The sequence below is a fragment of the Eleutherodactylus coqui genome, chromosome 8, assembly GCF_035609145.1.
Source record: "Eleutherodactylus coqui strain aEleCoq1 chromosome 8, aEleCoq1.hap1, whole genome shotgun sequence".
NCBI lineage: Eukaryota > Metazoa > Chordata > Amphibia > Anura > Eleutherodactylidae > Eleutherodactylus > Eleutherodactylus coqui.
In genome coordinates this window covers 150760986-150780131 of record NC_089844.1, presented here as the reverse complement: position 1 = coordinate 150780131, position 19146 = coordinate 150760986, and the positions used below count along the sequence as shown (strand labels likewise).

Genomic DNA, 19146 nt, shown 5'->3' with positions numbered 1-19146 from the left:
TTACATAATAAAGTTTATTAAGTTTTATATCTATATCTGTGAAGGGCTACTGATTAATTATATAGATTTCAATACCAGTGTGATTCCTCTTGACTTCATATGGTATGGTCGGTTTCTTTTCGAGGGACCTTACTGCCACCCAGTGGCTGTCAGATGCAGGTGCTGTATTCTCTGAAGGAGAATTGAGTCGTCAATCCCAGAGTTACTCCATCAACACATGTTTTAAAGAATTGACTGTTCAGTATCGTGAGTTCACACGCAATTGGTGGGAGGTACAGGGACTTCAGAGATACGAGGAACATAAAATCGTTCCAAGGGGTCCAAGAAATCCCATCATACCCCCCAAACAAATCAAGAACCCGGAATTTTTGAGAAAATGGGAAACCGAATCCACAACATTTTCCCTCCAACTTATTAAATTGCTATTAGAGGAGGAGAAATCCATGTTAGTTATAAATTTAAAAAAACTTGACGATCTGATAGAAAAAGCAAAAACATTTACCTCTGACCCAGACTTTCCCACCAAGGACAGGACCTTACAAATCAATATAGAGAAATTTACAACGCAAATCAAAGAACGTAAAGACATAAAGTTCAATAGAGATCTACAAGTCTTCAGAGAAAATAAGATCTACACGGAGAAGGCAACACACTCTGAGACAGACATCAATTCCTCGGAATTTGAACAGTCAGACAGTGAGAGAAACGGGAGTAGGAGACCCCCCCAGACCACCAAGACGGGGACGCTATACACAACAACCACGGGGCAGTGGAAAAACAGCGCAATCTGCCGGTTTTTTAGAACAACCAATCTCGCAGTATTTCCTACGAGGGAGAAGAGAACACTAGTCACTAATATGGGGCTGAGACGAGATACTGGCACACAACCACCATCTTACCAGCAGATTACCCCGACTGAACTATAGGTGTTGGGGACGACATCAACGGATAGATTACAAGTGATGAACCTATCCGACTACCACCTCACTGGAGAGGAGAGACGAGTCCTGGAGAGGGGGTTGTCCTTCGTCCCCACGACCAAGTTTGATCCGTTCGTGTGGGCGAAGGACATCTCCCTCTTCACTCGTAAACTACGCTGGCACAAATTCTTTATGATTAAAAATCGGGAACGCGCAAAAGAACTGGGATTGAAACCTCGGATCTACCAGGATTGGACGCATTACAAGAACTTGAAGATGAAAACGAGAGACCGGTGGGGAGTGGTCCGTTAACTGACCTAAAATTATCAAACACCTCAAACCCCCCGGCATGTCCATGTCCCGAACTCGACATCTTCGAGCGTCTGGTGACTGAGGACCTTAAAACAATCAAACCTCGAAAAATGCATCCAAATCTATTCCGAGCGGAGAGCTCTGCCCTACAAAAACTAAAAACCAATGATCAACTGGTAATAAAACCAGCAGATAAAGGGGGCAATGTAGTTATCATGAGTCGAGACAAATACATACTCATGTGCCACCAACTACTGAGTGATACCGCCATTTGTAAAGTGCTGACCTCCAACCCAACCATACGCTTCCAAATAGAACTGAGGAAACTACTACATAATGCCCTTGACATGAAATGTATCGATCAAAAAGAATTTGAGTATATGAATCCCAGGTACCCGGTAGTGGCTACATTCTATGCCCTACCTAAAGTCCACAAAGGGACAGATCCCCTCCGCGGTAGACCGATCGTGTCTGGCATCGGTAATCTCACACAGAATATGAGTATTTACACAGACAAAATATTAAGATCATTTGTAACATCTTTAAGATCCCACGTTCGAGATACCATGGATGTCCTAAAAATTATTGAAGGAATCACTGTGGACCCGGATACCTTACTTGCCACACTCGATGTCGAGTCCCTATACAGTTCCATCCCACACGAGGGGGGAATCAGAGCTACCCGATTTTTTTCTGGAACAGAGAGGATCACACTTCTCACAACATAATCAATGCGTTCTTGATTTTCTATTTTTCATTCTAACTCACAACTTTTTCCTGTTCGATATCCAGTACTTCCACCAGCTCAGGGGGACGGCGATGGGGACATCATGTGCCCCATCATATGCCAATCTCTACCTGGGCTGGTGGGAGGAAAAGTTTGTCTACTCCAATACAGAGTGGTCTGACAGCATCATACTATGGCTGCGCTTTATAGACGACATTGTAGTCTTCTGGAAAGGCACTGAATCATCCTTCAACAGATTTGTGGAAGCATTGAATACAAATGATCTTAACTGGAAACTAACATCTGAAATAAATCAAAATTCAGTGGCCTTCCTCGATTTACTAATCTCAAAAAGGAATGATAGGTCGATAGTCTCCACCCTTCATCGAAAAACGACAGCTACTAACAGTCTCTTAAAGTGGGACAGCCATCACCCCTTTGCCCTAAAAAAGGGGGATTCCAAAGGGGCAATTCCTCAGAATTAGACGCAACTGCTCAGATAATAAAGACTTCTAGCGAGAAAGCTTGGGATTGAAACAACGCTTCTTGGAAAGAGACTACTCCAGTGAAATTATCGAGAATGCGTTTAAATACGCTGAAGAACAACCAAGAAGCAATCTCCTGGCCCCCCCGACAAAGAGACGACTCCCAGATCTCACGAATTATCGGAACTTTCGATACGGGTAAATAAGAGGTGAGACATATCCTCAAACACTATTGGAGTATTATCTCGAATGATCCTGATGTAACAGAGATTATACCACATTCCCCAATGATAACATTCCGTAGACAGCATAAGTTTAGGGATCACCTCGTAAAAAGTCACCTAACCCCATGCGTGAAGGAGAACTGGCTGAGCAGCGCCAAACCGTCTGGGACTTACCCCTGCCACAATTGTGCAGCATGCACTTTCATTCTGAAAAGTAAATCGTTTACTAGCGCAAGCACGAATAAGACCTACTCTAATCGATGCTTCATTAACTGCAGTACGCGAAACATCATGTATATGGCTTCCTGCCCATGTCCCAGGAACTACGTCGGGAAAACTACACAAGAATTCTGCCAACGTATCCTGGGGCATGTTGGCAACATCCGGCGTGGTGAATCAACACCACTGGCAGATCATTTTTTAACAATCTATCAAGGCGAACTTAATGATTTGAAGTTCCAAGGGATTGAAGGATTGCGGACTAACGCCAGACGCGGCAACATCGATAAGAAGCTACTGCAAAAAGAAGCCGCTTGGATTTTCAGACTTAATACCGTAACACCTGCGGGCTTGAATGCAACACTGAACTTCAACTGTTTCTTATAGACTCTGGGTCCCTGGTCGTTTCCAATTTTCTCCTTTATCCCATTCTTGAGAATAGTTGACTTCAAGGGATATAACCTTTGTAGTTAGAATTATACATGATAAGCACATTGTGGGTATCATCCCATGCCACCATCAAATTTGCATGCATCCACATCCTTGGCATTTTAAATGCATCTGACGTACCATTTCTTCATGTACACAACATGGATTGACCTTTTGTATCAGTCTTATATATGACACAGCCTTGAGCTTCCCGGAACTATTAGAACCGGACCACTAAAGGGTTAATTTTCTTATTTTATTGCTTTCAACATTGATCTACTATTGGACCAACTGGAGGCCTCTAATACTGTGCCCTGTTGTTACTTTTATTTTGATGCTGGCACCTTCCACAATTCTAGGCCATCTACATCAATGTGCCAAGATCTGGGTCCATATCAATTAGTCACCAGGAGGAAAGAAGGGGTGCTAAGGTGTGATTATTGGGACGGCATACCTCTCGCCCTGTGCTAGCACTTTGCCACAATGATGTAATATGTCATACACTCCCCAACACCGCAGCCCCGCTTCCCATGGACAGTCGACCAATCAGGCTACATGGGGCGTGACTACGTCATCGTGACATGTGATCTGTCATCCATGGTGGAGCGCAACTACAGCTTGATCTACACCCCCTCTCAGTACAGTCCCTCCCCCTCCTCGGACTGCCGTCCAATCAGGTGTCATCGCGCAACGGGACATGCGTTCCAGCCTGGAACGCGGAAGCAACAGAGTCTGACGCCTCCCCACTGATCGGGACCCGCTAATCACGATCAGCCGGTTTCCCCCGCTGCAATGGACCTTGTATAGACAGCTGATGGTGACCCCTCTCCGTCTTCAGGCACAGTTGATAAATCGCCGTAACACAGGATATTGAGTGCATCCCACTGAGATTGGCACCACCCTTTGCCGCTTCCAATTGGTCAGAAGGTTGAACACCTCCCCTGGAGGGAGGAGCTAAATACCCTTTATATTCCCTGTCAGAAGTTCTGGGACTTCATTGCCGGCCGCTCACCACTAGAGCCACAGGCCCTATCTCTCCTCTTCTCTATTTCATACTCCTATCTAACTCAGCTGCAGACAGAAACTGAGGGGTCATATACTCCTGACTTAGTGATCTACCTTTCGTTCAGGCATACTTAGAAAGACAAGGTATTATCCTCTTACCTGAAAAGACTGGGGAAATAGCACCTCCATCCTGAGATCGGTATCTCTGGATCTTGGGGAATACTGGACTATGTCACACTAATCGGGTTCAATACGCCCGGACTGGCATGCTCCAGTGAGATGCTACTAAATACGGATCAGACCACTCCAATACTATATAGGGGGACCTGAACCAGTACTGTACTCCACTACTGCAACTGGCTATTGGGGGACGGCTCCCCCTATCCTCCATCTGGGGAACAGTTACATCGACCCATACAACTAGTCAAGTGCTTTACTGTTTACTCGTGAATCAAGTCCCCCGCACTGATGTGCATCAATAGGAGCTAGCTAATAGTGGCTATGACACCACTTTGTGAAATAAACCAATGATCCAAGTGGGAGTCAGGGACTAGGAGGAGTTGAACTAGAGGTGGACCTACCCGTTATTGGGTCCCACCTTAAAGTAATAGGGACTATTGATTATTACTCTATTCATTAACCTTGGTGACTGGTATCTATAAGTACAATGAAATACACATGTTTGGGGTGATTACCACCCCCGCTCCTGATGAACTGTCCCCGACCAGGACAGAGAAACGCGTCGAGCACTCTTAAACCACCTACTGTACCGCACTAACACTTCAACATCACCACCCAACATCCCAAATAAAGGATTGGATGAATACCTTGATAGTATTAAACCAGATTAGTGTTTTATAAACCACTCAGTATTCTTCATCTACTATAGAGTAGTGGTACCTCAGAGCCTCGTACTTTATTAACCAAATTTTCTGAGAACATCTCAAAGTGTAACGCTTCATCAAGTTAACGATATAGCTTCCCTGATGATAATAGGGGATTAGCTACCTCCAACGACCCACCTGCCAGGGTTGGTTTACGATTTTATTATTTGTTAGTCCTACGTCTGTGAGTGTTCTATGTTTGCCCACTAATTTTAATAATTTACATAATAAAGTTTATTAAGTTTTATATCTATATCTGTGATGAGGTGTCCTATACACATTAGACAATGGTCAGACATTTAGCCGTGTGACGGCAGAATCGGTATGACTGCAGGCGCAGTTGATGTTGGCTGGCAAGGATTGCAGTCAGTAGGTCATGAAGCATGTTATCAGGCAGCATACAGAGGGGTTTGTTTAGGGAATGCGGTATGCCTCCCTGAAGAGGTGCGTTTTTAGAGCACGCCTGAAGTTCTGCGAGTCCTGGATTGCCCGGGTAGCTTTTGGTAGTGCGTTCCAGAGGACTGTTGCTGCTCTGGAGAAGTCTTGGAGGCGGGAATGAGAAGTTCAAATCAGAGGGGCACAGTCTAGTTTCGTTAGCAGAGCGGAGAGCCCGGGCTGAGTGATGGATTGAGATGAGGGAGGCGATATAGGGGGGCGCTGCACTGTGGAGGGCTTTGGGGATGAAGGTAGTGAGTTTAAATTGAATTCTGTATTTTACAGGCAGCCAGTGCAGAGACCGACACAGGGCAGAGGCGTCCGAGTAGCGGCTGGACAGGAAGATAAGCCTGGCTGCCACATTAAGGGTATAACTATTATAATACTATAACACTGCCTCCTATGCACAAAAATATAACCAGTGTAATACTGCTCCCTATGTACAAGAATATAACTTCTATAACGCTGCCTCTTATATACAAGAATTTAACTTCTACATCACTGCCCTTATGTATAAGAATATAACTACTATAATACTGCCCCCTATGTACAAGAATATAACTACTATAATACTGCCCCCTATGTACAAGAATATAACTACTATAATACCGCCCCCTATGTACAAGAATATATCTACTATAATACTGCTCCTATGTACAATAGTATAACTACTATAATACTGCCCCCTATGTACAAGTATATAACTACTATAATACTGCCCCCTATGTACAAGAATATAACTACTATAATACTGCCCCTATGTACAAGAATATAACTACTATAATACTGCCCCCTATATACAAGAATATAACTACTATAATACTGCCCCTATGTACAAGAATATAACTACTATAATACTGCTCCTATGTACAAGAATATAGCTACTATAATACTGCCCCCTATGTACAAGAATATAACTACTATAATACTGCCCCCTATGTACAAGAATATAACTACTATAATACTGCCCCCTATGTACAAGAATATAACTACTATAATACTGCTCCTATGTACAAGAATATAACTACTATAATACTGCCCCCTATGTACAAGAATATCACTACTATAACACTATTACATGTACAAAGATATAACTATTATAATACTGCTCCTATGTACAAAAATGTAACTACTAGAGATGAACAAGCACACTTGTCCGAGCTTGATGCTCATTCGAGTATTAGGGTAGTCGAGATGCTTGTTACTTGAGCCGAGCACCACGCGGTACTCGAGTCAATTCCATTTCCTTCCCCCCATGTTTAGCGCCATTTTCTAGCCAATAGACATGCAGGGAACACATTACCACTTCCTCCTGTGACGTGCCAGCCCTATCCCACCCCCCTGCAGTGAGTGGCTGGTGAGATCAAGTGACCGCCGAGTACTTAAAGCGGTCCACCCCGCGGCTCGCCTCAGACACACTCTGGCAGAGATTAGGGAAAGTGCTGCTGCTGATATAGGGAAAGTGTTAGTGTAGGATCCTGTCTTCAAGAACCCCAAGGCTCCTTTTTGGGCCACGTCTGACCGTGTGCATTACTGTTGTGGCTGGCTGGGAGCAGTAGTGCACAATTTTTTTTTCATCTCGGGCTGTGCAGGCCATTACAGCTATAGCGTTCTCAGTCTGCAGTCAATTATACAGAGTATAGGGAAAGTGGTGCTGAAATAGGGAAAGTGTTAGTGTAGGATCCTGTCTACCAGAACCCCAACAGTCCTTCTTAGGGCTACATCTGACTGTGTGCATTTTATTTTGGGCCTGCTGGGAGTAGTAGTACTAGTAGTGCTTCCATTTTTGTATAACGCAACTAGGCCTGTTTGCAGCCTTTCAGTGATACTTTTTTCTGGCTGCAGTGTCGTACTATACCGCTCTCACCATGAAAGTGCACTCCAATTATTCCTAGCCTGCTGCGAACTACCTCATTATACCGTTCTCTGTCTGCACAGCCACTTCTATAGGCAAAGAAATATACACTATACAGTCCGTATCCTCTGTGCAAAAACCCCAAGGCTCCTTCTTAGGGCTACATCTGACCGTGTGCATTTTACTTGGGGCCTGCTGGGAGTTGTAGTACTAGTAGTGCTTCCATTTTAGTATAACACAGCTAGGCCTGTTTGCAGCCTTTCAGTGATACTTTTTTCTGGCTGCAGTGTCATATAATACCGCTCTCATTGTGAAAGTGCACTCCAATTATTCCTAGCCTGCTGCGAACTACCTCATTTATACCGTTCTTTGTTGGCAGTGAATTAGACACAGTGTTTGGGGCAACAGCCGCTTCTAAAGGGAAAGTTATATATACTATACATTCTGTATCCTCAGTTCAAAAACCCCAAAGCTCCTTCTTAGGGCTACATCTGACCGTGTGCATTTTACTTGGGGCCTGCTGGGAGTTGTAGTACTAGTAGTGCTTCCATTTTAGTATAACACAGCTAGGCCTGTTTGCAGCCTTTCAGTGATACTTTTTTCTGGCTGCAGTGTCATATAATACCGCTCTCATTGTGAAAGTGCACTCCAATTATTCCTAGCCTGCTGCGAACTACCTCATTTATACCGTTCTTTGTTGGCAGTGAATTAGACACAGTGTTTGGGGCAACAGCCGCTTCTAAAGGGAAAGTTATATATACTATACATTCTGTATCCTCAGTTCAAAAACCCCAAAGCTCCTTCTTAGGGCTACATCTGACTGTGTGCATTTTACTTGGGGCCTGCTGCGAGTAGTAGTAGTGCTTTCATTTTGTATAACGCAACTAGGCCTGTTTGCAGCCTTTCAGTTAGACTTTTTTCAGGCTGCAGTGCTGTACAACCAGCTCTCACCAGGAAAGTGCACTCAAATAATTCCTAGCCTGCTGCGAACTACCTCATTTATACCGTTCTGTGTCTGCAGTGCATTAGACACAGGTCTCACTGCTAAACAGTACTGTAATATTTCCTGGGCCACGGCAAAGTATTTAAGTTCTGCCGCTGTGCAGAGCGTCTCACAATACCCTTTCCTTGGTGGGGTTGAGATAGCCGCAGTTACCAGCACTATCCACTGGCTTTAGAGTCTTCTCCCACTCCACACAGCCTCTATTATCTACAAGTCTCTGCGAGCGGTAAATTACCCCTAGGTATCAGCGCAAGACAGCAGGGTAATTTTTTCAAGTCACAGCATAGAGCCTCCGCTATCTACAAGTCTCTGTATGCGGTGAATAAAGGCCCAGCTGTCAGTGCTGTAAAGTGGGGTGATTTATTTGGGCCCTGCTCTATTCTTAATCCGTCAGGATGAGGAGTAGGGGTAAGGGTCAAGGATGTGGACGTGGATCAGGACGCGGAGGTCCAAGTGAGGGTGTGGGCACAGGCCGAGTTCCGAGTTCCTCCTGGATTAGGAGAGAGGCAAGTTTCTGGGGTCCCCAGCTTCATATCACAATTTATGGGTCCACGTGGTAGACCTTTATTACAAACAGAGCAGTGTGAGCAGGTCCTGTCGTGGATGGCAGACAATGCATCCAGCAATGTATCGACCACCCAGTCTTCAACGCAGTCCACCACTCCCGGCTTAGGGACTGCAACTCTGAATCCTCTGGCTGCTGCTCCTTCTTCCTCCCAGCCTCCTCACTCCATGAAAATGACATATTCTGATGAGCAGGCAGACTCCCAGGAACTGTTCTCGGGTCCCTGCCATGAGTGGGAAAAACTGGTTCGTCTCTCACCTGAGGAGTTTGTTGTGACCGATGCCCAACCTTTGAAAAGTTCCCGGGGTCTGGGTGATGAGGTTGGGAACTACCGGCAACTTTCTCAAGAGCTTTCAGTGAGTGAGGAGGACGATGATGATGAGACACAGTTGTCTTTCAGTAAGGTAGTAGTAAGGGCAGTAAGTTCGAGGGCGGAGCGCACAGAGGATTTGGAGGAAGAGCAGCTGGACGATGACGTGACTGACCCCACCTGGTTTGCTGAGCCTACTGAGTACAGGGCTTCAGAGGGGGAGGCAAGTGCAGCAGCAGGCCAGGTTGGAAGAGGCAGTGGAGTGGCCAGGGGTAGAGGCAAGGCCAGAGCGAAGAATCCCCCAACTGTTTCCGAAAGCACCCCGTCCCGGCAAGCCTCCGTGCAGAGGGCTAGGTGCTCAAAGGTGTGGATGTTTTTCAGTGAGAGCGCGGACGACCGACGAACAGTGGTGTGCAACCTGTGTCGCACCAAGATCAGCCAGGGAGCCACCACTACCAGCCTCACCACCACCAGCATGCGCAGGCATATGATGGCCAAGCACCCCACAAGGTGGGATGAAGGCCGTTCACCACCCCTGGGTCACACTACTGCCTCTACCCCTGTGCCATAACCTGCCACACAGATCCAATCCCCCTCTCAGGACACAGGCACGAGCGCCTCCCGGCCTGCACCCACACCCTCACCTCCACTGTCCTCCACCCAATCCAGCAGTGTCCCTCAGTGCAGTGTTCAGCTGTCGCTAACACAAGTGTTGGAGCGAAAGCGCAAATACGCCGCCACGTACCCACACGCACAAGCTTCAAACGTGCACATTGCCAAATTAATCAGCCTAGAGATGCTGCTGTACAGGCTTGTGGAAACGGAGGCTTTCAAAAACATGATGGCGGCGGCGGTCCTGCGCTACTCGGTCCCCAGTCGCCACTATTTTTCCCAGTGTGCCGACCCAGCCCTGCACCAGCACGTGTCCCGCAACATTATACGTGCCCTCACCAATGCGGTTACTGGGAAGGTCCACTTTACCACGAACACGTGGACAAGTACTGTCGGGCAGGGCCACTATATCTCCCTGATGGCACATTTGGTGAATTTGGTGGAGGCTGGGACCGAGTTAGAGCCTGGGACCGCTCACGTCCTACCCACACCCAGAATAGCGGGTCCTACCTCGGTGCTGGTATCTGCGGCGGTTTATGCCTCCTCTAAACCCTCCCCCTCCTCCTCCTCCTACGCAACCTCTACCTCGCAATTAAGAAGTGTGAGCAGCACGTTGCCAGCAGTCGGTATGGCGCGGCGCGGCAGCACAGCAGTGGGCAAGCATCAGCAGGCCCTGCTGAAACTAATCAGCTTAGGTGACAAGAGGCACACGGCCCCCGAAATGTTGCTGGGTCTGACAGAGCAGACCGACCTCTGACTTTCGCCACTGAGCCTCCAACCGGGCATGGTCATGTGTGACAACGGCCGTAACCTGGTGGCGACTCTGCAGCTTGGCAGTCTTACACACATGCCATGCCTGGCCCACGTCTTCAATTTAGTGGTTCAGCAGTTTCTGAAAAACTACCCACACTTGTTTGACCTGCTCGGCAAGGTGTGCCGCGTCTGCGCACATTTCCGCAAGTCCACCACGGACGCTGCCACCCTGAGGACCCTGCAACATCGGTTTTAACTGCCAGAGCACCGACTGCTGTGCGACGTACCCACACGGTGGAATTCTACGCTGCACATGTTGACCAGGCTGTATGAGCAGCGAAGAGCAATAGTGGAATACCAACTCCAACATGGGCGGCGTAGTGGTAGTCAGCCTCCCCAATTCTTTAACGAGGAGTGGGCCTGGATGGCAGATATCTGCCAGGTCCTCGGAAACTTTGAGGAGTCTACCCAGATGGTGAGCGGCGATGCTGCAATCATTAGCGTTACCATCTCGCTGCCATGCCTGCTGAGAAGTTCGCTGCAAAGCATAAAGGCCGACACTTTGCAGTTGGAACAGGAGACGGGGGATTACAGTATGTCGCTTGATAGTCAGACCACCCTCATGTCTATATCTCAGCGCGTTTTAGAGGAGGAGGTGGATGAGGAGGGGGAAGAGACAGCTGGGCACACTGCAGAGGGTACCCATGCTGCTTGCCTTTCATCTGTTCAGCGTGTATGGGCTGAAGAGGAGGAGGAGGATCCTGAAAGTCATCTTCCTAGTGAGGACAGCGATGTGTTGCGTACAGGTACCCTGGCACACACTGGCCCTGCCAACCCTCTGCAGTGTGTGCCTCCGGTTACTCCTCATCGCAGACGAACTTAGAAATAGACATGAGGGTGGTGTAGCTATAAAGCAAGTGTGGCATGAGGGCAGCTGAAGTCTGCGCAGGGAAACTTTTGTCTGCGCTGTGGACGCAGGGTCATGCGGGGGGGGGGGGGGCTGGGCAGCATGTAACCCAGGAGAAGAGGCAGCGGTGTCACCCGCAGGCAGTGATTGTCCTTGGTTGCAGGTAGTGTGGTACTTAGCTAAGGTGTGCCTTGCTAATGAGGGTTTGTCCGAAGTAAAAATTGTTAGGGGGGTGATGCCAGACTTTTGCTTCCATTGTGGCTTACTAGTGAAACCTGGGAGCCTCAGATGCAGCAATGCATGCTGCCCCTGCCCTTCCATATCCATTTCTGTGGTGTTTCCATGACTTTCAGATGTTTTCCAGATTTTAACAAGTCATGACCTATGCAGAGCATCGGTCCCATATAAAAATGCTCGAGTCACCCATTGACTTCAATAGGGTTCGTTACTCGAAACGAGCTCTCGAGCATTGCGAAAAGTTCGACTTCAGCAACGAGCACACGAGCATTTTGGTGCTCGCTCATCTCTAGTAAATACTATAATGCTGCCTCCTATGTACAAGAATAGAACTAGTGTAATATTGCCCTATATGTACAAGAATATAAGTACTATAATACTGCCCCCTATGTACAAGAATATAACTACTATGATACTGTCCCCTATGTACAAGAATATTACTACTATTATACTGCCCCCTATGTACAAGAATATAACTACTATTAAACTGTTCCAATGTGCAAGAATATAACTACTATAATACTGCCCCCTATGTACAAGAATATACCTACTATAATACCACTCCCGATGTACAATGATATAACTGTTATAAAACTGCTCCAATATAAGAATGTAACTACTATACTACTGCCTCCTATGCACAAGAATATAACTAGTGGAATACTGCACCCTATGTCCAGAAATATAACTACTATAATACTGCCTCCTATGTACAAAAATTTTACTACTATATTACTGCCCCTATGTAGAAGAATATGACTTCTATAAAACTGCACCTATATGCGAAAAAAATATCTAACTACTATAACACTGCCTCCTATGCACAAAAATATAACTACTATAATACTGCCCCCTATGTACAAGAATATAACAACTATAATACTGCCTCCTACGCACAAAAATATAACTACTATAATACTGCTCCTATGTACAAGAATATAACTACTATAATACTGCCCCCATGTACAAGAATATAACTACTATAATACTGCCTCCTACGCACAAAAATATAACTACTATACCACTGCCTTCTATGCACAAGAATATAACTAATAAAGAAGTAATGGAGTGCAGACAGCACTACCTTTCAACCACAGAAAGGGTGGGCAGGTGCTATGCAGTCGCCACTAATTAGAATCTGATCCAAATAGATTCCTTATAACAGCAATGTGTAGCAGAAAGGATGTGGCAGCATTCCAGGTGCAATTTTTCAAAAGAGATTTTAATCTTCCGAGGTCACAAGACAATGACGTTTTGACACAATCTGTCTTTTTGAAAATGACAGATTGTGTCGAAACGTCATTGTCTTGTGACCTGGGAAGATTAAAATCTCTTTTGGAAAATTGCACCTGGAATGCTGCCACATCCTTTCTGCTACACAAGAATATAACTAGTGTAATACTGCACCCTATCTACAAGAATGTAACTACTGTAACACTGCCTCCTATGTACAAGAATATAACTACTATAATACTACCCCCTATGTACAAGAATATAACTACTATAATACTGCTCCCTATGTACAAGAATATAACTACTATAATACTGCTCCTATGTACAAGAATATAACTACTATAATACTGCTCCTTTGTACAAGAATATAAGTACTATAATACTGTCTCCTATGTACAAGAATAGAACTACTATAATACTACTCCTATGTACAAGAATAGAACTACTATAATACTGCCCCCTGTGTACAAGAATATAACTACTATAATACTATCCCCTATGTACAAGAATATAACTACTATAATACTGCTCCCTATGTACAAGAATATAACTACTATAATACTGCCTCCTATGTACAAGAATATAACTACTATAATACTGCCCCCTCTGTACAAGAATATAACTACTATAATACTGTCTCCTATGTACAAGAATAGAACTACTATAATACTACTCCTATGTACAAGAATATAACTACTATAATACTATCCCCTATGTACAAGAATATAACTACTATAATACTGCCCCTATGTACAAGAATATAACTACTATAATACTGCCCCCGCTGTACAAGAATATAACTACTATAATACTGCCCCCTATGTACAAGAATATAACTACTGTAATACTGCACCTATGTACAAGAATATAACTACTATAATACTGCTCCTATGGACAAGAATATAACTACTATAATACAGCCTTCTCTGTACAAGAATATAGCTACTATAATACTGCCCCCTATGTACAAGAATATAAGTACTGTAATACTGCCCCCTATGTACAAGAATATAAGTACTATAATACTGCCCCTATGTAGAAGAATATAACTACTGTAATACTGCTCCTATGTACAGAAATATAACTACTATAGTACTGCTCCTGTGTACAAAAATGTAACTTATGTGTAATACTGCCCCATATGTACAAGAATATAAGTACTATAATACTGCCCCCTATGTACAAGAATGTACAAGAATATAACTACTGTAACACTGCTCCCTATGTACAAGGATATAGCTATTATAATAATGCTGCTATGTATAAGAATGTAACTACAGCATCACTGCCTTCTATGCACAAAAACATAACTACTGTAATACTGCCCCCTGTGTACAAGAATATAACTACTGTAATACTGCTCCTATGTACAAGAATATAACTACTATAGCACTACTCCCTGTATACATGAATATAATTACTATAACACTGCCTCCTATGCACAAAAATATAACAAGTGTAATACTGCCCCCTATGTACAAGAATATAACTACTATAACACTGCTCTCTATGTACAAGAATATAACTACTATAATAGTGTCCTCTATGTACAGCAAGGTAACTACTATAATACTGCTTCTACGTACAAGAATATAACTACTATAATACTACCCCCTATGTACAAGAATATAACTACTATAATACTGCCACCTATGTACAAGAATATAACTACTATAATACTGCTCCTATGTACAAGAATATAACTACTATAATACCGCCTCCTATGTACAAGAATATAACTACTATAATACTGCCTCCTATGCACAAGAATGTAACTACTATAATACTGCCCCCTATGTACAAGAGTATAGCTACAATAATACTGCTCCTATGTACTCGAATATAACTGCTATAATACCTGGGCTAGCGACCCTCTCACCTCCGCCGATCCCTCTCCCAAGTGGTTATCTCCCATCTCAGCACTATATTCATCCCCTCTCTTTCTCTGGCATCTTTCCCTCTTCTTTCAAACACACCATCATATCCCCAGTGGTAAAGAAGCCGACTCTTGACGTGACTGATGCTTCCAACTATAGACCCATCTCCAATACCCCCTTCATCTTCACACTACTAGAACGTCTAGTTTACTCCCAAATTGTAAGCTATGTATCAGAGAACTCTCACCTCGACACCCTACAGTCTGGCTTCCGATGCCAACACTTGACAGAAATCGCCCTTACAAGGGTATCAAACGACCTCCTGACAGCCAAAGCGAGGGGCGATCACTCCCTACTGATTCTCCTTGACCTCTCCGCAGCATTCAACACTGTTGATCACAAACTCCTCCTCAGTATGCTTCGCTCCATTGGCCTAAAGGACACTGCTGGTTTTCCTCTTACCTATCTGACTGCTCATTCAATCTCTCCTTTGTTGGCTCTACCTCCCCTCCTCTTTCCCTTGCTGTTGGGGTTCCCCAGGGCTCGGTCCTCTCCTTTTCTCCATCTACACAGCCCCTATTGGACAAACCATTAGGAGTTTTGGCCTCCAATACCACCTCTACGCTGACGACACCTAGCTATACGCCGTTTCCAGTGACATCTCTGCACCTTTCCTCCAAAACATTACCGACTGTCTGCCTGTCTCTAACACTATGTCCTCTGTCTACCTAAACCTAAACTTCTCTAAAACTGACCTACTGGTATTTCCACCCTCCACCATCGACCTCATACTGACATCTCCATCTCAGTGTGTGGGGCCATCATAACTCCCAGACAGCATGCCCGCTGCCTTGGAGTCATATTCGACTCCAATCTCTCCTTTACCCCCTACATCCAATCTCTGGCCCGAACATGTCAGCAGCACCTCAAGAACATCGCACCGTAGACAAGCTAAAAATGCTTATTGTTGCCCTCATCCACTCTTGGTTTGGTTATTGCAACTCCTTGCTGATCCGCCTCCCCTGAACCAGACTCTACCCTCTCCAATCCATCCTGAATGCAGCAGCCAGGCTCATCTTCCTGTCCAGCCGCTACTCGGACGCCTCTGCCCTGTGCCAGTCACTGCACTGGCTGCCAGTTAAACACAGAATTCAATTTAAACTCGCTACCTTCATCCACAAAGCCCTCCACAGCGCAGCGCCACCCTACATCGCCTCCCTCATCTCAATCCATTACCCAGCCCAGGCTCTCTACTCTGCTAACTAAACTAGACTGCGCACCCCTCTAATTCGAATTTCTCATTCCCACCTCAAAGACTTCTCCAGAGCAGCACCAGTCCTCTGGAACGCACTACCAAAGGCTACCCGGGCAATCCAGGACTCACAAAACTTCAGGCGTGCCCTAAAAACGCACCTCTTCAGGGAGGCATACCGCATTCCCTAAACAAACCCCTCTGCCTGATAACATGCTTCATGACCTATTGACTGCAATCCTTGTCAACCACCATCAACTGCCCCTGCAGTCATACCGACTTGGCTAAATGTCTGACCATTGTCTATGTGTATAGCATTCCTCACTCTCCACCATGCATATCTCCAGCCCCTGTACCTTCTATATCACCCCATTATTTGTAGTATGTAAGCTCGTTGGAGCAGGACCCGCACCCCTACTCTTCCCATCAACTGATTACTATGTAACTGTGGTTCTGTAATTTTTGTAGTTTTGTTTTTCTGTATTTCCCCTGTCTATGTAAGCACTGCGGAATATGTTGGCGCTATACACATAAAGATTATTATTATTTTGTACATAGGGGGCAGTAATATAGTAGTTATATTCTTGTACACAGGGAGCAGTATTATAGTAGTTATATTCTTGTACATAGGGGGCAGTATTATAGTAGTTATATTCTTGTACATAGGGGGCAGTATTATAGTAGTTATATTCTTGTACATAGGAGGCAGTATTATAGTAGTTATATTCTTGTACATAGGAGGCAGTATTATAGTAGTTATATTCTTGTACATAGGGGGCAGTATTATAGTAGTTATATTCTTGTACATAGGGGGCAGTATTATAGTAGTTATATTCTTGTACATAGGAGCAGTATTATAATAGTTATATTCTTGCACATAGGGGGCAGTATTATAGTAGTTATATTCTTGTACATAGGAGCAGTATTATAGTAGTTATATTCTTGTACATAGGAGCAGTATTATAGTAGTTATGTTCTTGTACATAGGGGGCAGTATTATAGTAGTTATATCCTTGTACATAGGGGGCAGTATTATAGTAGTTATATTCTTGTACATAGGGGGCAGTATTATAGTAGTTATATTCTTGTACATAGGAGCAGTATTATAGTAGTTATATTCTTGTACATAGGGGGCAGTATTATAGTAGTTATATCCTTGTACATAGGGGGCAGTATTATAGTAGTTATATTCTTGTACATAGGAGCAGTATTATAGTAGTTATATTCTTGTACATAGGGGGCAGTATTATAGTAGTTATATTCTTATACATAGGGGGCAGTATTATAGTAGTTATATTCTTGTACATAGGAGGCAGTATTATAGTAGTTATATTCTTGTATATAGGGGGCAGTATTATAGTAGTTATATTCTTGTATATAGGGAGCAGTATTATAGTAGTTATATTCTTGTACATAGGAGGCAGTATTATAGTAGTTATGTTCTTGTACATAGGAGGCAGTATTATAGTAGTTATGTTCTTGTACATGGGGGGCAGTATTATAGTAGTTACATTCTTGTACATAGGGGGCAGTATTATAGTAGTTATATTCTTGTACATAGGGGGCAGCATTATAGTAGTTATATTCTTGTACACAGGGGGCAGTATTATAGTAGTTATATTCTTGGACATAGGGGGCAGTATTATAGAAGTTATATTCTTGTACATAGGGGGCAGTATTATAGTAGTTATATTCTTGGACATAGGGGGCAGTATTATAGTAGTTATATTCTTGTACATAGAGGGCAGTATTATAGTAGTTATATTCTTGTACATAGGGGCAGTATTATAGTTGTTATATTCTTGTACATAGAGGCACTATTATAGTAGTTATATTCCTGTACATTGGGGGCAGTATTATAGTAGTTATATTCTTGTACATAGGGGCAGTATTATAGTAGTTATATTCTTGTACATAGGGGCAGTATTATAGTAGTTATATTCTTGTACATAGGGGGCAGTATTATAGTAGTTATATTATTGTACATAGGGGGCAGTATTATAGTAGTTATATTCTTGTATATAGGGGGCAGTATTATAGTAGTTATATTCTTGTACATAGGAGCAGTATTATAGTAGTTGTATTCTTATACATAGGAGGCAGTATTATAGTAGTTATATTCTTGTCCATAGGGGGCAGTATTATAGTAGTTACATTCTTGTACATAGGAGACAGTATTATAGTACTTATATTCTTGTACATAGGAGCAGTATTATAGTAGTTGTATTCTTATACATAGGAGGCAGTATTATAGTAGTTATATTCTTGTCCATAGGGGGCAGTATTATAGGAGGTATATTCTTGTACATAGGAGGCAGTATTATAGTAGTTATATTTTTGTACATAGGAGGCAGTATTATAGTAGTTATATTCTTGTACATAGGGGGCAGTATTATCCTCGAGCGAGTATTGTCCTTTTCGAGTACCTGCCCCCTCGTGAGAAAAGATTTGGGTGCCAGCGGGGGTGAGTGCTGTGTTGTGGGAGGAAGCAGGAGGGAAGGGAGCAGGGGGGGAGAGAGAGATCTCTCCCCCGCTGCCCCCCCTGCCGTCACCCAAATCTTTTCTCATGAGCCGGCAGGTACTCGAAAAAGGACAATACTCGCTCGAGTAGTTGTCCTTAACGAGTATGCTCGCTCATCTCTACTACTGACCTATTGTGCTGCTCTTCTATGACTAAAAGTTTTTAAGCAGTTTGCGTTGCTTTTTTTGCTTTTCAACATTTACTAATAAAGGAATGTTTTTATGTTCTAACTGTGCTGATTCCACATTGGATTACACTCTTGATCCAGATTGATTTATACTGATGGGGTTAACACAATTCTGTGTACTTTCTTGACTTTAATCAGTGACCAAAGTCTGAGTCAGGGTGAAGTCACAAACTAAGTTTTATTGCTTTGATACT

At 43.9% G+C, this 19146-nt stretch overlaps 1 protein-coding gene across 1 annotated transcript in view; it reads left to right on the top strand.

Annotated features, from left to right (window-relative positions):
• The first annotated feature begins 962 nt into the window (after positions 1 to 962).
• LOC136577396 (NXPE family member 2-like) overlaps positions 963 to 19146 on the top strand; it is a 44022-nt gene continuing 25838 nt past the window's right edge. The window contains exons 1-3 of the mRNA XM_066577301.1: positions 963 to 1086; positions 1170 to 1623; positions 2989 to 3223. Of these exons, the coding sequence (XP_066433398.1) occupies positions 963 to 1086; positions 1170 to 1623; positions 2989 to 3223 (813 nt within the window). The remainder of the gene's footprint in view (positions 1087 to 1169; positions 1624 to 2988; positions 3224 to 19146) is intronic.